The 24055-nt window shown below is 52.8% G+C and overlaps 1 protein-coding gene across 2 annotated transcripts in view; it reads left to right on the forward strand.

Annotated features, from left to right (window-relative positions):
• The window catches only part of EPHB2 (EPH receptor B2), a 207274-nt gene that overhangs the window by 133697 nt on the left and 49522 nt on the right, over positions 1-24055 (forward strand). For both annotated transcript variants that reach the window (XM_032759236.2, XM_032759237.2), the window contains exons 4-5: positions 15067-15222; positions 16911-17246. In XM_032759236.2, the coding sequence (XP_032615127.1) occupies positions 15067-15222; positions 16911-17246 (492 nt within the window). The remainder of the gene's footprint in view (positions 1-15066; positions 15223-16910; positions 17247-24055) is intronic.

Consider the following 24055-nt stretch of genomic DNA (forward strand, 5'->3'; position numbering starts at 1 on the left):
GATCCCTAAGCCCAGCCCAGGCACCAGCCTTGAGGAGGCGAGGCCATGTGATAGAGTAGTTAAGACCCTGCCTATGGCCTCAGATGTAATGCCCCCGCACTCCCGTCCCGGTTCCAACACTAGCAGGGGGTGGGTTACTCAGCCCTGCAGAACCTCCATCACCTCCTCTAGATGTGGGAATATCAACAGTACTCATGGGGTTGCTGTAGGAATTGATGATGCAAGCACACACTCTACGCTTATTAACTCCAAGTCTTCACTGCAGGGTAAGTCCTATTCATTAATCGATTTTCCAGATGAGGCTCAGTCTTCTGAGCTTGGTGTCCATGTGCGCTGGGGATGGCACTTCATTGCTTGGAGCCTCCGTTTCTCATCTGTACAATGGCGGTGACAAATCTCCAACATCATAGCACTGTTAGGAGCTTGCCCAAGGTCAGTGGCAGAGTCAGAGTTCAAGGCCAGAAGGACCCTGTTGCAGAGCCTGTGCCCCTAACCACTGGGAAGCACAGCCCCCTGATAACTTATATGAAGCCTGGAACACAGCAGGTGCTCAATAAATGGTGGCTGCTGTTGTTAACAGGTGCTCGGTTCATTTTTAATGGTAAAGAGGTGGGGCTGGGCACAACAGGGGAGGAAGGGCTCAAGACCTAGGGGAGGGAGAGAACTGGAGGAAACAAAAAGGAAACAGGAAAGCTTTGAAACTGGGGAGAGGGCCATCTGAGGCCAGAGCAGGTGGGCTGGAGTGCGAGGGGGCCAGGGCCCAGGCAGGCTGCTGGAGGAAAGGGCTGAGGGCACCAGGGCTATGTGGCCATTTGGGCACTGGAATAGGATCGCCCCTGGCTTCCCTGCTCTTGGAAAATAAAACCCCAAACTCCATCACCAAGCACACAAAACCCTTTGTGACATAATCCCAGATCAACTGTCTCACCTTGTGTCTGAACCCTTCCCCCATAGACCCTGTGCTCCAGTCCCTCCATGCCTCCAGCACACGCTGTTCGGCCTGTCTGAAATGTCCTTGGTCTCTTCTGACCCTGACAGACTCCTACTCATCCTTTAATACCTTATTCAAATGGCTCCTCCTCTGGAGAGCCTTCCTTGATACCCCTAGCTCATCATACTCTCTCTCCCCTGCTAGACGGTGAGCCTCAAGGCCAGGGACTATGTCTTATTCAACTCTGTGCCTGGTGCCTGACACAGAGCTGGGCACAAAGTGATCATTGAGAAACAGCTTGCTGAGTTTTTATGGAGTAAATCTGTCCTCAAATCAAGGGCAGGCTCTCATGGAACCACACACACGGTCTCTAATCCCCAGTATCCAGGAGGGCTTAGATTTGGAGGTAGGAGCCAAGTGAGATTAAGAAGAGAACTCATACTTCTTAGGGATCCAGACTAGGGAATGTTCCAGGACAAGTAGGCCTCCAGAACTCTGCTGTGTGCCCGTGACTGCTGCAGAGAGAATTCATCCCTGGGACCTCACCCCGATCCACTCCAGCACCACTCAGAGATAGTGGAAAACAGGCTAGAGGCCTGAGATGGCCTGTCCCTATCACTCGGTGGACCTCCTTAAAATGTGGAGCCCAAACTAGCCCTGCCTGAGCTACCAGGAGGATGCTGGCTGTCACTCTACTTCTACTCTTACAGCCTACAATCACATTGGCTTTTTCAGCAGCTTTTGGCTTGTGGTCAGCTCAAACCCCCAGATCTTTTTCACTGGGATGGCTGCCAAGCCACATCTTGTACATTTGATTTATGGCTTGGGTTAGCTGAGGCCTTTTCCTGCTCCCCAGAAGCCAACAGGAGGAAGGCGACGGGTTCTGTACCCCTAGGAGGGAGAGCGATTCCAGGCCTCCCAATCAAGATCCTTGTTGTTTGTATTTCCTAATCCCTTCTCCCAGAGGTGCCAAATGCTGGGACCTCTTGAGTGGGATTTTCATTAGCATTCAAGTCACAGGCCACCGGGGCTCAAGCAGACCAACCTTCCAGGTTTCCGGGGGATACAGTGGTTCTGGAAGACACCTAGACAAGGCAGGGAGAGAGAGGCAGGTGGTGGAGGCTCAATCTTCTGAGCTTGGTGTCCATGTGCGCTGGGGATGGCACTTCATTGCTTGGAGCCTCCGTTTCTCATCTGTACAATGGGGGTGACAAATCTCCAACATCATAGCACTGTTAGGACAAAGGTGCCCAGGCAGGCAGTGCCTCCCAGGGCTTAGTACTTCTTTCTGTCTGGGATTACGGGCAGCTGGGGCTAAGAGCAAATAGGTATTAAGTCTCTGTTAATACCCCGCTCCCACTGCTGCTGCACTGATGAGGATCTGTGGCGCTGAGATTTTCCCACCTTTGCAAATGTCGTTCCTGCTGAGCTGAATGCTCTTCTCCTCAGGTGTTGCCTCTTCAAGGTCACCTTTGCAGAAAGGCCTTTTCTGCCCACGGTCCCTAAAGTGATCCCTCTGAGGTCCGATCTCAGCCCTTGTCCGTCTCCTTCGTGGCCCATCACGAGGTGTTTGTGTCATTTCCATCTGTCTATTGCTTCTTTCCCTCCTTCTCACACCCACCAGACTATCAGCTCCATGAGGTCAAGGACTATGTCTCCTCAGTCCTCACTGTTCCCCAGCCCCAGCACATAACCAGAACCTAGCAGTGTATGTGGAACAACCATTGCAGATTTCAGAATGTTCTCTCGGACTTTGGCAACAAATTCTAACTGTGGGATCCAGGGGACCGGGGGATCCATATAGAACCAAAGACAGAAGCATGTTTAGTCCTCTCTGCCCTGAGCAAGGCCTCAGTTTCCCTAGCTGTAAAATGAAATGATAAAGAGACTAACTTTTTCTCTAAAGTCCTTTGAGCCCTAAAAGACTCTTAAGTCGGCACAGGAAGGGGGAGAAGATTGTATTGAATGGTATTGCCTCTTGGATTGAAAAAAAAACAACTTCTGCTAGGAATCTCTCTTGCTCTGTCACTTTCTCCACTGACCTGGAAAAAAACCTGCCCTGCGCAGGCCCAGGCCTGCAGAACCCACACTGAAAAAGTTCATAGGTGCCCTCCTGCCCTGGGCCCAGGTAAAGGGGCCCTGGAAGGTGTGTGGCAGCTGCATCCCCGGGGGGTCCAGGGGTTTGTTGCCTTAACCGAGCTCACCAAGCAGGTAAAAAATTCCAGACATGTTCTCTGCTGACAGCTAATTGTGTCCTTTATTAATGACCGTGGCTTTCTCGGGACAGGTGGGAGGAGGGAGGAGGCCAGTCTCAGCCCGGAGGGCCTCCCTCAGGTGCAGCTGATGACCACATTTCTGGATCCCATAGAAGGGGAAGTGCTACATGAGGTGACCCTGAAAAAGCACCCCCCCTTCTGGAGGGGGAGGGGGCTTTCCCAGGCTCCCCAAATCCCAGCAGGGATGGCCAGCACCAGACACCGACAGAATGATGCAGGGATTTAGGAATCTGAGGGCCAGGGTTCTGGGCCCTAAGTTCTTCTCTCAGAACACAGCCAGCAAGGTACAGTGGATGGCCTGAACAGGGGACCCGCATGTGGGGCGGTTTGGGAGATGCTCTCCAGCTCCGCCAGGTCCATCTCACCCTCATGGTACCAGGACTGGGCCTGCCAAGCCTTACCTCGGTGGCCCACTACACCACCTGTCAATACAGCAGCCAGATGTGCGGGAGGGGCCTGGGCCTGGCCCTGCCAGATGTGTCAAGCTTTGCAAACACATCCGACTTCCCCTCGGGCACATCGTGATTATTGTTTAACACTCGCTATTCCTGCATCTGTGAGTCCCAGGGATTACAGGCTGGGAGGCTGCAGCCTTATGAGCCCTGTGGCAGTGATAGTCTCCAGCGGGGGGAAAGGGGATACTCGATCAGTCCCCATTTTCTCAGGAGGGTGAGGGATGTGGCATGAACCCCAAATATAGATGAGGAGATGAGGCCCGGAGAGAGGCTCAGGGAAGAACTGACGGAACCAGGACTTGAACCAGGCAGGAGAAACGGCGCATGCGCAGGCCCTGAGCCTAGCAGAAGCCTGGTGTTCTCAGGGCAGCCAGGAGGTCAGTGTGGCTCAGGTGGAGTGGGCAAGAGGCCAGGCGGGTGGAGGGGAGTTCAGAGAGGAAAAGGAAGCTTTGTAGGCTATTGTTTTGTGGGTTTTTGTTTCTTTTTGGAAATTCATCTTTGTTTAGATACAGGATCTTGCTCTGTTGCCCAGGTTGGAGTGCAGTGGTGGGCTCTCAGCTCACTGCAACCTCAACCTCCCAGGCTCAAGAGATCCTCCCACCTCAGCCTCCCAAGTAACTGGGACCACAGGCTTGTGCCACCACACCCGGCTCGTTTTTTAAAATTTTTTTGTAGAGTCAAGGTCTCACTATGTTGCTCAGACTGGTCTCAAACTCCTCAGCTCAAGCGATCCTCCCCCCTTGGCCTCCCAAAGTGCTGGGATTACAGGTGTGAGCCACCGTGCCCAGGCTATTGGTTTTTACTCCAAGTGAGATGGAAACTGTTGGAGGCCTTTGGACGACACGAGCTGCCGGCTGTTCTGCAGGATCCTGGCTGCTGTGGAAGGCTGAATGCAGCTGGAGGAGAGCGAGGACATGGGAGAGCAAGGGAGAAAGCCAGGAAGCCAGTTAGGCGCCTGCCGTGATGGGAGGATGCTCCCATTCCTCTGCCCCCTCTCTTCCCTCCAATGTGGGCAGCAGCATAGCTGGGCTGCAACCCTGGCTCTGCCGGCCACTCACTTGCTGTGTGACCTTAGGCAAGTCTCTGTCCCTGTCTGGGTCGTGTATTTTGTAGACATAAAACAAGGTACTTAGCCCAGAAGATCGTGAAGATTCTGCTGACTTCCAATGTCTGAGACCCTGCCTTACTCTCCAGCCTCATCTCCTTCCTCTCCTGGCCTTGAACCTCACGTGCTAGCAACCCTGAACTATTTGTAGCTCTCCGCACACACACCATGCCACTTCACGCCTCTGTGCCTTTGCACGCTTCCTCTCCCTGCGACACCCTGTCCCAGCAGCAGCCCTGCACACAGACAGCCTGTGTTCTTCAGCAGGTCTCCAGCTTGGGGCATCTCCTCCAGAGGTGCCCTGAGCACTTTTACAGACCACACACTGATTTTCAGAAGACAATAGAATGAAGAGGCTGTGGAGTCACAGCTGGCCTCAAATTCCATCTACCTATCTGGAGTTGTTCATGTTTTTGAGCCTCCGTGTCCTTGTCTGTAAAATAGAGATCATCATATTCTTACTCCCAGAGTCAAGGTGAAGATGCAGCAACATTGTTAAGCACCTACCCCAGTGCCTAGCACGTGCTAGCTAGGATTTTTGAAGTCAGATTCTAGCTGCAGAGAAAGAGCCATTGAATGAATGGGAGAGGGTTACCCTGTACAGTGTGGACCCAGATTCCCAGAAGAGTTCCAGCTCGGACCCCAGGACAACCTCCCAGCAGCTCATTTTGGGGAGGGGGTTCCTGCCCACCCCTCCTGTCACCAGCTCCTCCATCAGGGCTTGGTCAACGCTGCCTGCCGGCAGCCACACAACACTTGGAAATGTCCTTCCTTAATTGCTTCACCAGAGTGGGGAGCCACCCTGCAGGCAGATAATTAAAAAGTTCAGAGCTTGATTAATTGGGAGGAAATTGGAGGAATGGGGCTGCCTGCTGGGAGGGCGGGAGCTCTCGGCCCCCACTGTGGGGGAGCTGGGATATCATGAAGGGAGGCAGGCCAGACCTGGGGCTGGGGGCAATGCAGGGGTCCAGGGGCTGGGAGAGCCAGGCCATGAAACACCCTCACCAGCTCACCAGCCTTTACAGACTGTGGGGTTCAGTGTCTGGCTCCCCTGGGAGACTGTGAGCTCCCCCTACAACTGGGGAACACACAGCAGTCATGAAAGTCCCGGTTGCTCCGGCCTTGGGGCCAGGGAACCTTGCAGTCTGTCACTCAGAGAGCTGTTACGGAGCGTCTGCTCTGTGCCAGCTCTGTACCAGGCAGTCAGCAGGGCAGGTGCGGTGGCTGCCCTCATGGAGCTCACAGCTGGTGGGAGGAGGGGAGATGGGAGGTGGAGAGACAGATGTTAATCAAATGCCAAGGACAAAGGTAGGATGCCTTGAGAGCCTGTCACCAGGGGCTCCAGGAGGAGCTCAGAGGACTCCAGAGGCCTCAAGCAAAATCTCCAGTCCACACACAAGTTGAATGAGCTTAAGCACAAGATACCGCCTTTCTGCCGGGCGCGGTGACTCATGCCTATAATCCCAGCACTTTGGGAGGCCAAGGCGGGCAGATCACGAAGTCAGGAGATTGAAACCATCGTGGCTAACACACTGAAACCCCGTCTCTACTAAAAATACAATAAAAAATTAGCCAGACGTGGTGGCGGGCGCCTGTAGTCCCAGCTACTCGGGAGGCTGAGCCAGGAGAGTGGCGTGAACTTGGGAGGCGGAGCTTGCAGTGAGCTGAGATCGCGCCACTGCACTCCAGCCTGGGCGACAAACAATTCCTGAAGCCTCTATTGATCACCTCTCAGCCAGACACTGGGGCTGGTGCCAGACCTCGGGGTTACCCACCATCACTGTCACTGTGCTCACAGCCTGGTAGGAGAGGCAGACAGTCACCATCCTGTATACTCATGCAGTGGCAGAGGTACGGTGCCAGGCACTCCTGGAGCACAGGAGAGCGCCCCCAGACCCAGCCCTGGCAGGGGACATCCTAGAAAAGGACCAACAGCTGATTCGGGCTGGAGCGAGATTTGAAGAAGGACAAGAAGGAGCTGGGTGGGAGCTGGGACAGCATGTGAGGCAGAGGGAACTGCCTGAGCAAAGGCCCAGAGGCGAGACCAAATGCAGCTTGTTCCGGGAACTGGCAGTGCCTGCGGTGGCTGGAGCTCAAGTTGTGACTGGGAGCATGAGGGGGCTGAAGCTGGCCAGGTGGACCGTGGAAGGGGAGGCTGAAGCAGGCCAGACTCTCCCCGGGCATGAGGGAGCCACCGAAGGGTCCTGAGCAGAGGAGTGACTCGACAGATGGCAGGGGTGGGGGCCTGGCTGGCGAGGCCTGGGTGCCCCCTCGGGCAAAGGGGAGGCATGCTCGTGCAGCTCCCCGCCTCAGCCTTGTGCTGTCAGCTGCTGGCTGGGTTCCACAAAGCCAGGTCCCAGCAGGGGCAGACAGGAGGAACCTGGGCATTGGGGCAGGATGACTGACAGCCCCTGGGTGGTCCCAGTGGGAGCCACCCCAGCACGGACATGGCCCTGAGGCACTCGCTGAACTTAAGCTGTCTTGTCTACGAAGGGGGAAGAGGGAGGAAGGGAAGGAGTAAACGAGCAAGAAGGGAAACTCTTCATCAAGTGGGAAGGAGCTCCAGGGACCTTGAGGATGGGGGTTTTAGTAAGAACATGGACTAAGGCTGGGCATAGTGGCTTCACACGTGTAACCCCAGCACTTAGGGAGGTCAGGGTAGGAGGATCACTTGAGCCCAAGAGTTCAAGACCAGCCTGGACGACATGGTGAAACCCCATCTCTACAAAATATACCAAAACTTAGCCAGGCATGGTGGTGTGCACCTGTAGCCCCAGCTACTCGGAAGGCTGAAGTGGGAGGATCACATGAGCCCAGCAAGTCGAGGCTGCAGTGAGCCGTGATTGCGCCACTGCACTGCAGCCTGGGTGATAGAGTGAGACCCTATCTCAAAAGAAAGAAAAAAAATTAAGAACATGGACTGTGGAGGCACATGTTCTGACCCGAAGTCTCTATGTGATTTGGACAGAGTGCTTCCTTTCTGTGAGCCACAGTTTCCTCATCTCTAAAATGGGAATAACACCTCCCATTGCACAGGGTGGTCCAAGGAGGCCATGGACCAGGGAGGCTCCTGGCCCAGCACTGGGCACATCCTAGGCACACAGTGCTTAGAAGCACCTTCTCTCCATCTCAGGAGGTAGCTGCCTACTTTCAGTGCAGCTTTGCCCACAGTACGGAGGAGGACCAGGCATCATGCCCAGCCCAGCCCAGCCCAGAGGGACTGACTCTGCTGGGTTAACCTTACAGCAAAAGCAGGAAGCAGGCAAAATATAAAAGCCACTTTGCATAAGGTAGACCCTAAAACCCCACCCACTCAACCCAGCAAGCCCAGCCCTGCCCTACACACAGCACAAACCCCTGAAAATATGCAAATCAGTCTTTCCACAGTTCAAAGAGAACGTAAGGGCCCAGCACTGGGTGTCTGAGCCACCTACAGCCCGAGTCCCAAGCTGGAAGAAGCCCTAGAGGGGGTGCTAGGCAGCGCCTTCCTTGGATTGTGGATTGAATGATTGGATTGAATTGTGTATATCAATCCATTCAAATCCAGTAGAGCTGAGGCCCAGAGTAGGCAGGAAGTAGCCTGGACTCACAGAGCAAATGGTAGTGAAGCCACTAGCCCCCCTACTCTGGGGCCAAGACTCTTTTCTCCATCCAGTCAAACTCCTCTCCCCAACTGAAACCCAGAACTGACTTCCTAGGGATTCCACGGCAGGAAAGCGAGCTGGCTGCACTTCAAACCTGCCACCGCTGACCCCAGAACCCGCTCCCTGGCCCCTCTGCCCACAGCAGCCAGCAGGTAAGCCTCGTTCAAGGAAGGCATCTCAGCCCCCTGCTTAGTCATGGTCTCTTATGTTCCAGGGCTGAGGCCTTTTGTTTCAAAGTCCCAGTACCTGGCACCTACTGGGGACTCAGTAAATGCCTGTAGAATAAATTTACAACTCACTATCTCCCTAACTAGGCCTGAACTTCTGAAGACAAGGACTATGTCTTCTTTATCTCAGTATTATCTCCAGTGCTTAGCACATAGCAAATGGAGGCCAAGAATGAATGAATATAATAATAGCCAACACTTACATAGCACTTAACATGAGCCAGGCAGACACTGTTATGGGTGCTTTACTTTCATTAACTTGTTTAATCTTCCCAACAAATATAATCAATATTATTATTCCCATTGTACAGACAAGAAACTTAGGCACAGAGAGGTTAGGTAACTTGCTCATGGTCACACAGTTCATGAGAGGCAGGACTGGGATTAAGCCCTGGCCGTAGCTCCACAGTCCATGCCCAGGTTCAATTTCATCAGACCTCCTGCTCAGGTCTGGGGAGTAGGAACACAATCCCAGGGTGCAGACCTTTTCAGATGCCACCTCTACCCAGAGCCACAGACAGCGCCCTCTGGTCTACAGGACCCCAAGGAAGACAGAGATGCTCCTTCCAAGCCTCGGCAGCCTGACACACTGGGCCTGACCCAGCGATTGACTCTGAGGTGGCATCAGTTGTCTTTGGGATTAAGCCGGAGTCCCTGGGAGGAGAGGGGGAAGCAGAGGCAGCAGGCCAGCCATTGAGGCTTTGAGGATCACCTGATGCCAATTAACAGCCCCACCGTGCCAGGCCCAGATGGAGTCCTGCCTCGGCCTGACTCAGGGCTCACTCGGTCAATTATCACCTATCCCCGGAGCCCAGGGGGGCAGGCGGGGAGAAAATCTGTTTCCCTGTAATCCTCCCTTCTTTCCCCGGCTTGCTGCCATCCTGCCCTGGGTTGCCTGGCCAAGGGCTCTGGGCGATTGCAGAAGGCCGGCGCTGGCTGGCTGCTTTGAGCCCTGAGTCCTGGCTTTGAGGACCAGGCGTTACTTCTGCCCTTCTGAGAGGCTCCAGCAAATCCCATCCCCTCGGCAGGCCTGACAAGATGGTGTCCAGCTGTGACACTCACCACTCACTAATTTCTGGGACCAGTAGTATTTGGACACAAGCTGTTCTGGATCATGAAGATCTGAGGTCAACCCCAGCTGTGCCATTGACTTGCTATGTGACCTTAGGGCAGTCACTTCACGCTCCCTGAGCCTCAGTTTCCTTATCTGTAAAATGGGAATGATAATGGTACCTAGTTGGGTGGGTGGTTTATGGAGTAAGTTAAAGAATCCATGTAAGACACAGCACTGGGCCTGCCACCTGGAAAGTACATAATAAATGGGAATTATTTTTGTCATTCCGTGCTGGATGAGTAATAATAGCCATTTACATGGCACTTACTGTGTGTTCTAAGTGCTTTGTGTATATCAATCCATTCAAATCCACAGCCCCTCCCCTCGAGTCACTCACTGTCCAACCAGGGAGGAGGTGACATTTAAGCTGGGGTCTGAAGGAGAAAAAGGAGCCAGCGATGGGAAGAGCAGGGAAAGCATTCCAGGCAGAGGGAACAGCTTGGCCAAAGGCCTAGAGGTGAGAACACGTTCGATGACCATAGGCAGGAGCACAGTGAGTGAGGGGAGGAGGGGGAAGTGGCCCGGAGACCATTAGGACCAACCTCACAGGCCTTGTAGCCAGGCTAGGCATGTGGATCTATTCTAAGTGCACTGGGGATAAATTGCACACGAGGGAGTTTAGACAAGGTCTGACTCATTTTAAACAGATCACTCCAGGGACTGTGGAAGATTGGCAGAGAGGCCACAGTGGAGCAGAGACCCATTCAATGGCTCTCTCTGTCATTATTCCATGCAGGGATCATCAGCCCCCTTTACAGATGAGGAGACTGAGTTTCAGAGGGGAGGAGGCCTTCCCAAGCCCACACACCTGTCAGAGGTACAACTGCCTTCCTGTGTTTCAGGTCTCATTATCTTCATCCCACTTCTGCATGTGACATGCAGATGCCAGCAGGACAGGTTCCCTTCCCACCCAGAAGTTGGGAGTGGTGTGGCCCCCCCAGGCACTGTGGACAGTGGCCACTCAGACCTCTCAGAGGTAGCTGATGGGAGCTGAGGCCCCAGTGCACCCCACAGTCACACAGTAGACTTGGGATCAGAATTGGCCTCTGCCACTGAAGAGCTATGTCTGTCTGTTCCTCTCTGGGCCTCAGTTTCCTCAAATGTCAACTAAGGGGGTGGGGCTTGATCCCCTTCCAGCCCCCTCATTCATCCACCCATCACCCACTAGAAACCCAGCATTATACTGGGAGTTTACAGTCCAGCCAGGTAGACACATTCATAAGCAAGTAATTAAAATAGGCACCGTATACAAAAAAATTAGCCCGGCGTGGTGGTGCATGCCTGTAATCCCAGCTACTTGGGAGGCTGAGGCAGGAGAATCACTTGAACCTGGGAGGCAGAGGTTGCAATGAGCCAAGATCATGCCACTGCACTCCAGCCAGGTCAACAGAGCGAGACTCCGTCTCAATAAATAAATAAAATAGACCCTGCCGGGGGCTCAGGGAAGACTTCCTAGAAGAGGTGATGTCTTAAAGGGGTCTAGGAGTTTGCCTGATGGTGAAGGGAAGGCATTCTAAGCAACGAGGGCAGATGGACAAAAGCCAGGGGTGTGGGGTGGGCCTGGGGTGGGCATCGTACCTAGTTGAGTGTGAGAGAGCACCAGACACCGAGGTAGGAGTGGTGGGCAAGTACCAGCCCCCTGGGGCCCAGGGGCCCTGCAGAGTTTGGGCTTCCCATGTCTGCTGGGGAGCTGATGTGGACATTTTAAGATAGTGGCTTCATTGAGATAAAATTCACATACCATACAATTTGCCTATTTAAATTGTACAAATCAGGCTGGGCTCAGTGGCTCATGCCTGTAATCCCAGCACTTTGGGAGCCAAGGTGGGTGGATCACTTGAGGTCAGGAGTTCCTGACCAGCCTGGCCAACATGGTGAAACCCCATCTCTACTAAAAATACAAATTAGCCAGGCATGGTGGCACACACCAGTAGTCCCAGCTACTCGGGAGGCTGAGGCAGGAGAATCGCTTGAACCCGGGAGGTGGAGGCTGCAGTGAGCCAAGATTGTGCCACTGCACTCCAGCCTGGGCGACAGAGCGAGACTCCATCTCAAAAAAAAATAAAACAAATTGCACAAAGCAGTGGTTTCTAGTGTATTCACAGAATTGTGCAACCATCACCACAATCAATTTTAGAACATATTCATCACCCCAAAAAGAAGCCCTGTTCCCCATTAGCAGCTCCTCCCCCTGCTCCCCATCCCCAGCCATTGGCAGCCACGCATCGACTTTCTGTCTCTTTTGATGTGCCTCTGCTGGGCCTGTTTCATATAAATGGAATCCTGCTTTCATGGCTGGCTTCTTTCACTGAACACGATGTGTCCAGGGGTCACCTGTACCGTAGCATGTGTCAATGCTTCGTTCCTTTTTATGGCCGAATAGTATTCCGATGTATGTGCCATTGTGGATTTTTAAGTGACTTGGAAAGGTCTGCACTCCAGAGAGCTAGTTTGGAGAATGGGTGGGTGGGAGGAGGCCAGATGGCGTGAGAGGCTGAGGAGTGGGTGGAAAGAGCTTTCTAGATGCTGGCAGCGGGGGGAGCGGCCAAGACAAGACCAGAGACTGCTGAGGAGGGAAGACCTAGTAATTGATTGGCTGCAGGGGGACAGGGTGGAGAGTGATGCCACTTCCCAGGACAGAGAAGAGTGAGTTTCATGAAGCAGTGCCATAGATAGAGAAATGATACAGTGCCCGGTGGTGGGGGTCGAACCTGGCCAGGCAACAGAACAAATGAAGGGCGGCTTAGGGCAGGGGCAGCCCGGGGAGTCTGAGAGGGAGCCAGGACACTGCAAGGGGGAGAGGGTAGCCAGAAAGGCAGTCCAGATGGAGGGGCTGGCACCGCACAGAGGGGAGAGAGAGCAGCCACCCACCGACGACCCCCCCGGGAATGCCCCGCAGATGGAGGAGGGATGCTGAGCTGGGCAGGCTGTCTCCAGAGAGAGAGCAGGAGGAGCCTGATCTTGGGGCCAAAACCCTTTGGCATCTCTAAGGATGGTTCTAGACCTTCCTGGAAGCCTTGTGCCCCCGTTCTGCAGAGGAGGAAACCCATTCAGAGAGGCCGACTGCTCGACCAGAGCTGGGGCTGCAGCCTGCATGTCCTGACTGCCCAGAAGCTCTGGGCAGTGCCAAGATGGTGAGGCTGCCCCTTCATCCAGCCATCAGGGAAAGGTCGGTGCCCAAGAGGAAGGCGAGAGGGAGGGCAGGAGGACTCAGGGGACCCAGAGCCAGTGCAGTAATCCTCATGGCTACTTTATGTGGTAGATGCTCTTACCAGTGAGAACAGTGTAGCTCAGAGAGGTCAAACAACTTGTCTAAGGTCTCTCAGCAAATTGCTTTTGAACCAGATGGCTTAGTACTGCCAGGAACTGTTACAAGTGTTTTTACATAAGTTAAGCAATACAAACTGACAACAACTCTAGGAGGTAGATACTGTTGTCCCATTTTACAGATAAGGAAACAGTTTAAGTGACTTCCCCAAGGCCACACTGCTCACACAGGTGGGTCTGGGTTTGCCAGCAGCCTGCACACTAACCACTATGTTCGCTGCCCTCCTGCTTGCATGGCCTCCAAAGCCCATGCTCATTCCACTTAAGGAGGCAGCTCCACGACGTATTTGTGGGCCAGGCGTGGTGGCTTATGCTTGTAATCCCAGCACTCTGGGAGGCCGAGGCAGGAGGACTGCTTGAGCCCAGGAGTTCAAGACCAGCCTGAGCAACATAGTGAGACGCCCCCATCTCTACAAAAATAAAAATTAAATTAATAACAACAACAAAAGAAGTATTTACAGAGCACTTGCTGGGTGCAGATTCTAAGCTAGGCACAGGGCAAGCAGCTGTGAGTCAGACATGGCTCTGATCCTGGGGGAGTTGAGAGCATGGCCAGGAGACCCCCAGAAAAATAATTTTGGTGGGTAAGTAAAGCACTCTGAACCCAAGCAATGTTCTGGGGCCCAAGAAAGGCAGGGTCTCTGAGGCCAGAGCTGGTTGAGGGTTGAGGGTTGAGGGAGGATGGTTTGCTAAGACTTGGACTGGGAAGATAAGCCTTGAAGACTAGAGCTGGAAAAAATGAACTAGGGAAATTTATGTTAATTGTTTACATACACAGAAACTAATGTTCAGAGAGGCTGAGTCACTTGCTGAAGAAGCCACAGCACCCAGGCATAAAATGTACTCCCGGTGAGGGCTTGGGGGGCTGTGGATGGTTTAGCTGCATTTCATCCCAAGGAGATGAAATGTTTGTTGCAAAGCTGTTTCCTGTCCACCCACTTACCCATTGCACAATCCCTTCGAGGTATCATAGCAGAGCTGGGTTCATGAACCCAGCAGGCTGAAGTTGAGAGAGGGGCAGGGCCTAGACCCTCAGCCTCCTGATTCTCAGCCCAGGGCCAGCGAGAAGAGGAAGGTGGATTTGAATATGTGTGCACACAAGGCAGTTGCCTCTTATAGGCCCTAACCTCATACTCAGAGCTGTAGTGGGGGTGGACTCCGTATCAGGGATGATGGCCACAGCCCATGGGAGAAGCCAAATGCAGGCCAAGTGCAAATGTGGGCCAAGTGCAAGCAGTGCCCTCCTTAGGCTGGCCCTGGTACTGCAGGCCCCCCTTTTATTAATAAACAGCTACTATTCATTGGGCACCTATACTGTGCAAGGCCTTGTGCCATGTGCCTTACGCTTAAGCAGAATACTCACAATGACCCTGCAGAGATGGGCCTTAGAATCCTAATTTTACAAATAAGAAAACTGAGTCTGAGTAGTTAAGCAGCCTGTCTGGGGCTGCACAGCTGGTAAAAGGCCTAGCCAGTACTCAAAGCCAGGTCTGTCTGATTCCAAAAGTAGTGTTCTCTTCTGTTCTACCACATCACCTCTCTACACTGCCCTAGGACTTTTCTTCTGCCGTATAATCATCTCAGTTGTCTGCAACCCAAGAATTTAGTTCTAAGAATCAGGGCCCAGCCAGACATTAGTAAGAAGACCGGGATCCACGTACACTGCCCCAGACGTCTTCACATGTGCCTCCTAACTAGGTCAGGATTGATTCTAGAGACCATGACACAGCCAAGCTGGGATAGGTGAGGGAAGATTGCTGGGAGCCCTAGACAGCTCACGGACAAGAAACTAGGGAGCCCTGACAGAATTAGAACTCCCCCGTTGGGGCCTGGAGACTTCAAACCCTTCAAGAGATGAGATTTTCCAGCAATGGTGCTGCATGGCCCCTCTGCGAGGCTGTGTGGCCCCTCCGTGAGGCTGCGTGGCTCGTGACCTCTCTGAGTCTTCATCCGGTTTCCTGGTGACTCTCCTTGTCTTCTCTCTCAGGTTGTCCATCTGGAACTTTCAAGGCCAACCAAGGGGATGAGGCCTGTACCCATTGTCCCATCAACAGCCGGACCACTTCTGAAGGGGCCACCAACTGTGTCTGCCGCAATGGCTACTACAGAGCAGACCTGGACCCCCTGGACATGCCCTGCACAAGTAAGTCCTAGGGTCCCTCGAGGGCGATGCCTGACCGAGTCCCAGGTCTACCTGCAGAAAAGCTCAGAGTGAGGGTTGGGTGCCGTCCGGTTACAGCCAGTCTTTCCCTGGTGGGAAGAGAAATGGAAAAGTGTTCAAGAAAGGGGCATCTTGGGGTGGCCATGCCCCCACCTTGTAGACACCACAGTGCTGGCGTCTGGCTCCTTAAACCCTTCTGCCGAGTCACATGGAAGATAAAGTCAAGGTCTGGATTCACGAAGGGACAGGGGATGGGAGGCTTGGCAGGAGATGAAGCAACACAGGTAGTGTCTGTGGCAGAAAAGGCTGCCCAGTGTTCTAACCTGGCAGCGGCTGCCTGAATCACAGTCCAAGGTCCTCTAGGAAGGGGCTGCCTGAGAGCGCAACATCACAACCCCTGTATCTGTCAGGGATGGCATTCAGCTGTAAGTAACAGAGCTGACCCTGGTGGCTGAAACTGCACAGATTTATTCTCTCACCCAAAAGGAGCCCAAGGCAGACAGTCCTGGGACAGTATGGGCAATCCACGATGGCCTTTGGGGCCTGGCTCTTTCTGCCATTCAGAGTGGCATAATCCTAGCTCACTGCACCCTCAACCTCCTGGGCTCAGGTGCCCTCAACCTTCTGCCCTTAGCCTCCTGAATACCTGGGATTACAGGCATGCACTACCACACCCAGCTAATTTTTCTAATTTTTTGTAGAGACAGGGTCTCACTATGTTGCCAAGGCTAGATTTGAACTCCCAGGCTCAAGGAATCTTCCCGCATCCTCCCAAAGTGCTGGATTGCAGGCATGAGCCACCATGCCCAACCTCCCAACCTAGTTTCTGTTCTTTTTTTTTTTTTTTTTTTGAGACGGAGTTTCGCTTTGTCGCCCAGGCTCTGGAATGCAATGGCGTCATGATCTCAGCTCATGGCAACTTCCACCTCCCAGGTTCAAGTGATTCTCCCACCTCAGCCTCCCGAGTAGCTGGGATTACAAGCATCTGCCATCATGCCCAGCTAATTTTTTGTATTTTTAGTAGAGACGGGGTTTCCTATGTTGGCCAGGCTGGTCTTGAACTCCTGACCTCAGGTGATCCGCCTGCCTCGGCCTCCCAAAGTGCTGGGATCACAGGTGTGAGCCACTGTTGTTTCTGTTCTTAAGGTCACTTCATAGTCCAACATAGTTGCTGAAGTCCCAGCCATCACATACATTTTAGGCAGCAGAAGGGGGGAAAGGACAAAGGGACACGCCATAGCAATCTGTCTCTTTTTAAGGAAACAGTCCTAGTCAACAACTTCTGCTCTATATCAGTGGCAAGCACTTAAACACAGGAGGCTGGGAAATGCCATCTCTTAGCTGGACATATTGCCACCATGAATAAAGCTGGGCTGTTCTAAGGAAGAAGGAGAAAATAGATACTGGGCAGGTATAATTCCAAATGCAAAAATACTATCCTCAGTAACAAACACTGAGCAGGTTGGAACCCGGAGGGAAAGGTTTGAGCAGATGCACAGCAGGCTAAGTTATATTCTAGAAACATCTCTCTGGTGGGGAGACAGGAGAAAGAATTTAAGGAAATCCTTTCGGAGGCCTGGGCTGGAGCCAGAGCAGTGGGCACAGAGTGGTCACGTGGGGAGCAGTACTCCCTGAGCCCCCCACTGACCAACACCTCTCCCTTGCCCCAGCCATCCCCTCGGCACCCCAGGCTGTGATTTCCAGTGTCAATGAGACCTCCCTCATGCTGGAGTGGACCCCTCCCCGCGACTCCGGAGGCCGAGAGGACCTCGTCTACAACATCATCTGCAAGAGCTGTGGCTCGGGCCGGGGCGCCTGCACCCGCTGCGGGGACAATGTACAGTACGCACCGCGCCAGCTAGGCCTGACTGAGCCACGCATTTACATCAGCGACCTGCTGGCCCACACCCAGTACACCTTCGAGATCCAGGCCGTGAACGGCGTTACTGACCAGAGTCCCTTCTCGCCTCAGTTCGCCTCTGTGAACATCACCACCAACCAGGCAGGTAAGTGCTTCCGACGTGGGCCAGGGGAGTGCCCCATCATGCTGTGCCAGGGAGGGTCCTGCAGTCCTCACAAAAGACTCCTTCACATCTGGGGAGTGATTTCTTCTCTTCAAAGGCTTTTCATGTGATCCGTCCACCTGGGAGAGTGAGTGCTACCTCTTCATTGTAGTGGTATTAACAATAATTGCTCCCATTTGTTGAGTGCATATTATTGAAGGTAAAAGTTAAGCTGCTATAACAAAAAGATCCAACATTAGGTGCCTTAAAGGAGTGCAATGTATTTCTCTCTCATGGGAGAATCCAGAGGTGAGCAGTCCACGTTAGCGGGGTGGCTGTGATCCACTCAGAGACTCAGGGACCCAGGTTATTTCTGTGTCGTTTCCCCATGCCCCCTGCTCCTTGTCTGTATGATCCAAGCTGAGTCTCAGGCATGTCTGTGCGAAGACAGGGAAGACAGGGCAGCAATGATGTCTGAAGCAAGGTAGGTAGAGGCAGCATCTTTCTCTTCTGCATGCATTCCACGGGCAGGGCCTCAGTCACATGGCCTCACTGAGACCCAGGAGAGCCCGGAGATGTCCTCTCTTGCAGCCTAACTTGAACCTCCATCACAAGTGCTTTCTGTGAAGCTCAGCCCACTCCAGTCTAACTCCAGCAAAGCTCTCCTCAAGCTCACCTTTAGTAACCCTTTCTGTGGCCTCACGTCATCCTCCACCCCCACCCTTCTTTCCTTCACAGCAAAAAAGGAAGTTGCCGAACACCGCAGTCTCCCCTCCACCCCGTTCTCTCTCTAGTCCCCACTCCACATGGGCTCCTAGCCTCCCCTCTCTACCAGGACCACTGTCCTCAGTGTCATAGGCGGCTAAGTCCTAGAGATGCTTCCCAGCCTCATCCCCCACCTGAGGGCCACATGAGATTATCAAGGACATTATGCTACCTGTGGGTAGATCTCATGGTTGGCACTGTGTGCCCCTCAGTTATTCACTCAGCAACCTTTGCCAAACCCCTCCAGTGAGCATGGTCAGGGCCACGTCCATGGAAGAGCTGAGGGAGGCCAGGCTGCAGGAGGGCAAGTGAGTGGGCCCCTGAGCTGATCTTTCTGATGTAGGGTGGGGCCCACACGGTAAGCATGCAGGGATGCAGATGTGGAAGTCCAGGCCCAGGAAGTCTTCCTGGAGGAGGTGGAATTTGACTTGCAGTTTGAAGGACCAGTGGAAATTTTTTCTTTAGAGATGGAGTCTTATATGTTGCCCAGGTTCATCTTGAACTCCTGGCCTCAAGTGATCCTCCTGCCTCAGCCTCCCAAAGTGCTGGGATTACAAACAAGAGCCGCTGCACCCAGCCGGTAGAATGTTGAAGGGAACAATAGAAAAAAATGGAATTCAGAAGGGAAGAAGGGCATGCCAAGGACATGGAAAGAGAGAGGGCACCTGGCTGGGCACAGTGGCTCACGTCTGTAATCCCAGCACTTTGGGAGGCCAAGGCGGGAGGATCACCTGAGGTCAGGAGCTCGAGACGAGCCTGGCCAACATGGTGAAGCCCCATCTCTACTAAAAATACAAAAATTAGCCAGGCGTGGTTGCGGGCACCTGTAATCCCAGCTACTCAGGAGGCTGAGGCAGAAGAATCGCTTGAACCCAGGAGGCGAAGGTTGCAGTGAGCCGAGATCATGCCATTGCACTCCAGCCTGGGTGACAAGAGTGAAATTCTGTCTAAGAAAAAACAAGAGAGAGGAGAGGGCAACTGACTCCACCTGGTTGAGGGGTGCTTCCATGCATGACCTCACTGCATCCTTGTGGCCTCTCTGAGAAGGAGGCATCCATGTCCCCATTTCACAGACGATGCTCAGACAAGTTGAGTCACAAAGCCAGGAAGAGTGAGAGGCAAGAATTGACTAGGTTTGACAAACTCCAGTTCTTGGGCGAAGTCCTTGATGTGTCCACGGCACCTTGAGCTTGACTGTGGGTCTGATTGCGCATGTGAGTCTGTTTATTTGTGAGTGTGCTGTCACATGTGTTTGGTGCACATGTGTTTACAACGCATATGACTGTGGCCATGTGGGTTCTGTATACATGCATTTGTGAGCATGGATGTGTCAAATTGCACCTGCAATCCCAGCTACTTGGGAGGCTGAGGCAGGAGAATCACTTGAACCCGGGAGGCAGAGCTTGCAATGAGCCGAGATCGTGCCACTGCACTCCAGCCTGAGCGACAAAGCGAGACTCTATCTTGAAGAAAAAAAAAAAGTCAACAAGTGATAGAAAAGACCCCTAACAGATTAGAAAACCTCAGCTGTGCGTCTCTCTGGCTTGACAAAGCTCTGAGCTGGAGAAACCCAGGCCCCCAGAGGGGCTGGTGGAGAGGGAACTCCTTCTAACTGGTAGAAGCCGGAAGGACACTCCTGGAGCCCTTTCCCTGGTTGCAGGGAACTCTCCTACATCCATGTAGGAGCCCTGCAGGTGGAACTGCCTACTCAGGACGCCTCAGCTTATTAGTAGCTAGGAGTGGTTCTGGGCTGCTGGGATGGACCCTGCTGTCTGGAGCTGGATGTACCCAGGAGTAGAGATGGGACGGAGTATGGAAGTGAGGGGTTTCCAGGGAATAGGCACACAGGGAGAGCCCTCAGGATTGAAAGACAGAGAAGCAATGAGAAACAAGCACTGGTTTAGGAGCAGAGACCTAGGCTTGGCTTTGCCATTCATTTGCTGCATGACATTAGCAAATGAACGGCATTCATTTAGTCAGTGTATGAGTCAGCTACTCCTGCAATAATGCTGCCTAACAAAATCACCCCACAACTCAGCAGTTTAAACAATAAATATTTATTTTCTCACTCACTAGTGTGTGGGTCAGCTGGGGTTTGACTAATCTTGGCCACACTCTCTGTGCTGGGCAGGTCTCCAGAATATGAGTTGGGTTCAGCCTGTTTCATGTGTCTCCTCATTCTCCTTGGACTGGCAACCACCCCAGGCTTGTTTCTCTCAAGGTGAAGTGTAGGAGCATGAAGGCAGCCAACCATATCTCATTGGCCTAAACAAGTCCCACAGCCAAGCCCAGCATCAGTGGGATGGAGAAGTATACTCTGCCCACAGTGAGTGGGCCCTGCAGATTTACTTGGCAAAGGATGTGGGTACCTAATCCTATCACAGAAAAGGAAGAACTGGGGTCATTGATCTAATCTACCATGCACGTGAAAATCACTTCCTCTGAGGCCTCAGTTCCCCCCCCCCCCAAATTGTACATGAGAACTATATGTGAGCACAAGTTCCAGAACACAGATTTCTCTCTACCCCAGTCCTGCTGAATCAGAACCCCAGCCGTAGACCCTAGGAATACGCATTGTTAACAAGTGACTCAGGTGTTTCTTACCATCGGACAAATTTGGGAAACTCAGATCTGAGTGCGTCTAAACCCCTTGAAGCCCTCAAAGCCCTGAGGCTTTTGAAATTATAACAAGGCTTTCCCCCTCCTCTTTATTCCAAGCCCCTTGGCAAGCCCCTTCTCTTACAGCTGCTCAGAGCCCAGCTGGGGGCTGTACAACCACACCACACCCCCACCCCATTATCCTCCTTTGCCAGATGAGGAAACTGAAGCCCAGAGAGGTAGAGTCGTTTATGCTAGGTCCTACTACTTAAGTGACCTCTACTAATATTTAAACCCAGGACCATGTGACTCCAAGTCTACACTGTTCTCCAGTGTAGTGTAGACACAGTATCTGCCCTTGAGGATGTATGTCCTAGTTGGAAAAATAAGACACAGACACAGAGCCTACATACAAGATGGTGTGGATGAGGACCCAAGAGGTGCTGGGGGAGATGAGGGAGATCACAGGCAGGAGAAATCATCCTCCTAGGGAATGAGCAAAGGGTATGTCCTGGAAGGCTTCCTGGAAGAGGAGGCATTTGAACTTGACTTTGAAGAATGGAGAGGCTTCTAGCAAGCAGAGATGGAATCATACAGGAAGGAAGATGGCCTGGGAGAGGGAAGTACAGGAGGCAACTGGAGGGAGGATTCCTCTTTCTGTTCCTCCTAAGTATCAGGTTCCCCTGACACAGAGTCTTGGCACATGCTGTTCCCTCTGCCTGGAAAGGCTTTCTTATCCCATTCTTCCTTCAGGCCTCAGCTCATTTCACTGACCTTCCTGACTTGGTGGGACACCTCCCTCCCCAGCCCCAGCTCCATGGCCTTCTAGTTCCCGTGGTTGAAATTTTACCTTGTGTCATTGATCATTTAGTTCTTGTTCGTCTCCCCCATCATCAGCACTCGCGGCGCGCGATGGGTCTGCTTTTCCTCACCGTGGTTTTCCCGGCACTTAGAGGGGGCTGCACCACAGTGAACATTCAGCGAACATTTGCAGAAGGGTTCGGAGAAGCGTAGGGTGAGGTGGGGTGTGGAGAAGTGCAATCGGGCTGGGAAACAAGGCTGGGGACTCGATTTCCGACAAATGCATTCAGTGGTCGGTTTTAAACAGACCCTAAAATTCAATATATAAATATCTAGCTCATTGCCTTAAAAGGAAAAAGTGTTTCTTTTGGGCAAGTGACGGCCTTGCTCACAATCCCTTGGCATTCACCAGGGCCAGAACTGTCTTCTGACTTCATCCAGCCATCATGCCGCCTTCGAACCACGCTCTGCCTTTCCAGAACACCTTTCTGCCTCATATTCATGAGTCGTGCTCATGGCCCCTGAGGAAGGAGGCTGGGCTGGGCTTAAGGGATAAGGAAACAGGGGTTGGGAGAGGTCATGCCACGTACCCAGGTGCACTCCGCTGGACAGTGGCAGACCCAAGAGTCAGTCTGGCTGTTCAGAGTGAGCCACACTACCCTCCTGCCTCTCCACACCCACAAACAAGACCACAGCAGAGAGGGGCAGAAGGGAGGGACAGAGGCTGAGCCTTAGGGTGGGCAGTCAGAGGAGAGCTTCTCTGAGGAGGTGGCATTTAAGCTGAGGTCCAAATGACAAGCAGACAGCCCTGCAGACCTGGGGGCTGGGAGGTATAGCATTTCACTGATACAGGGCTTCTATCCGGTGCCCTTGGCCATTCTCCAGGGCTGCCCCGGACACAGCCTAAGCCCTTTAAGGGTCTCACCCTGAGCAAGCCCAGAACACCCCCACCTCTGCCAGCTTCCGGAGGTAGTGGGAAGGGTCTGTGCTTTGGAATCAAGCAGCCAAACCTGGCTTCGAGTCAAGCCTGGCTGCTCACCAGCATGCAGCCTTGGACAAGTCACTCAGCTTATATCTGATTGCATCTTCCTCATGGACACCTTCGCCCTCTCCTTACAGAAGGGTTTAGCTGTGAGGATTTCAGCTAAGCTATGCAAGGTGCCTCCCAGGTTGCTGGCACAGGTAGGCGCCTAAAACACAGAGATCATCCTCTATTCACTCTAATCCCCAAAACGGCTCACATTTATCAAGTGCTAACTGTGTGCCAGGCACAGTGCTAAGCCCTTAACACTGAATCCTCACAACGATATGAGGTAGGTCCTCATTTCTCTGAGCTTCAGTTCCATCACCTACAAAATGGGCATTTATCTGTCATTATAGCCTTGCTAGCTGGTTGTGGACATTAACAAGAATGTGGACAGCACTTGGCACATAGATGGACAGTACATGGCAGCTTGGCTTAGTTCCGCATTGCTGCCAGAACAAAATACCTCAAACCTAGCAACTTAACACAATACACATTTATTATCTTACCGTTCTGCAGGTTCAGAAGCCTAGCGTGGGCCAGGTGCAGTGGCTCATGCCTGTAATCCCAGCACTTTAGGAGGCTGAGGCGGGTGGATCATGAGGTCAGGAGTTCGAGATCAGCCTGACCAACATGGTGAAACCCCATCTCTACTAAAATTACAAAAATTGGCTGGGCATGGTGGCGCATGCCTGTAATCCCAGCTACTCAGGAGGCTGAGGCAGGAGAATTGCTTGAACCCGGGAGGCAGAGGTTGCAGTGAGCAGAGATCGTGCCATTGCACTCCAGCCTGGGTGACAGAGCGAGACTCTATCTCAAAAAAAAAAAAAAAAAAAAGAAGAAGAAGTCTATCATGGATCTCATCAGGCTAAAAGCAGTGTTGGCAGGGATGTGTCCTTTCGGATGGTGCTAAGGGACAATCTGTTTTCTTGCTTAGAGGCGTTGTTAGCAGAATTCAATTCCACGTGGCTGTAGGAGTGAGGACTCTCTCCCCTTGCTGACCATCAGCTGGGGGCCGCCTGAGCTCCTCAAGGCCTCTCTTGGGTCCTTCCACAGAACCCCGACATCTCAGAAGCAGCGGCAGGGCATTGAGCTCTTCTCACTCTCCAACTCATTGGTTCTTTGACTCTCCGCTGGGAAAGGTTCTCTTCATGTAAGCACTCAAGAGATGAAGTTCAAGCTACCTGGATAATCCGGGAAAATCCATCTCAAGGGTCATAACCTTCATGACACCTGCAAAGTCCCTTTTGTCATGTAAGGTAACATATTCACAGATTCCGGGGATTAAGACATGAACATCTTTGGGGGGTCATTATTCTGCCTATCACAGAAGTTAAACCTACATCAAATTAAAACTCAGCAGCATTGGCAGAGGCCTTGGAGTTCACCTAGGGCAAACACCTCCTTTTAGAAGAAAACTGAGGCCCACAGAGGTTTCTTAGTGGCTACCCAAGATCCCACAGCACGTCCCCAACACCCTGACCGGGTCTCTGTGACACCACTCCACATGGCTTTCTCGTGGAAAGACTTTCAACTCTCCAAAGCCTTTTCTGCCACTTGTGTTCTCTGATCCTCCTGCCCTGCTGTGGGGCGGGCACACAATGGCTCAGCCTCTGGAACTGGC

The sequence above is a fragment of the Hylobates moloch genome, unplaced genomic scaffold (assembly GCF_009828535.3).
Source record: "Hylobates moloch isolate HMO894 unplaced genomic scaffold, HMol_V3 SCAFFOLD_9, whole genome shotgun sequence".
NCBI classification, from domain to species: Eukaryota; Metazoa; Chordata; class Mammalia; order Primates; family Hylobatidae; genus Hylobates; species Hylobates moloch.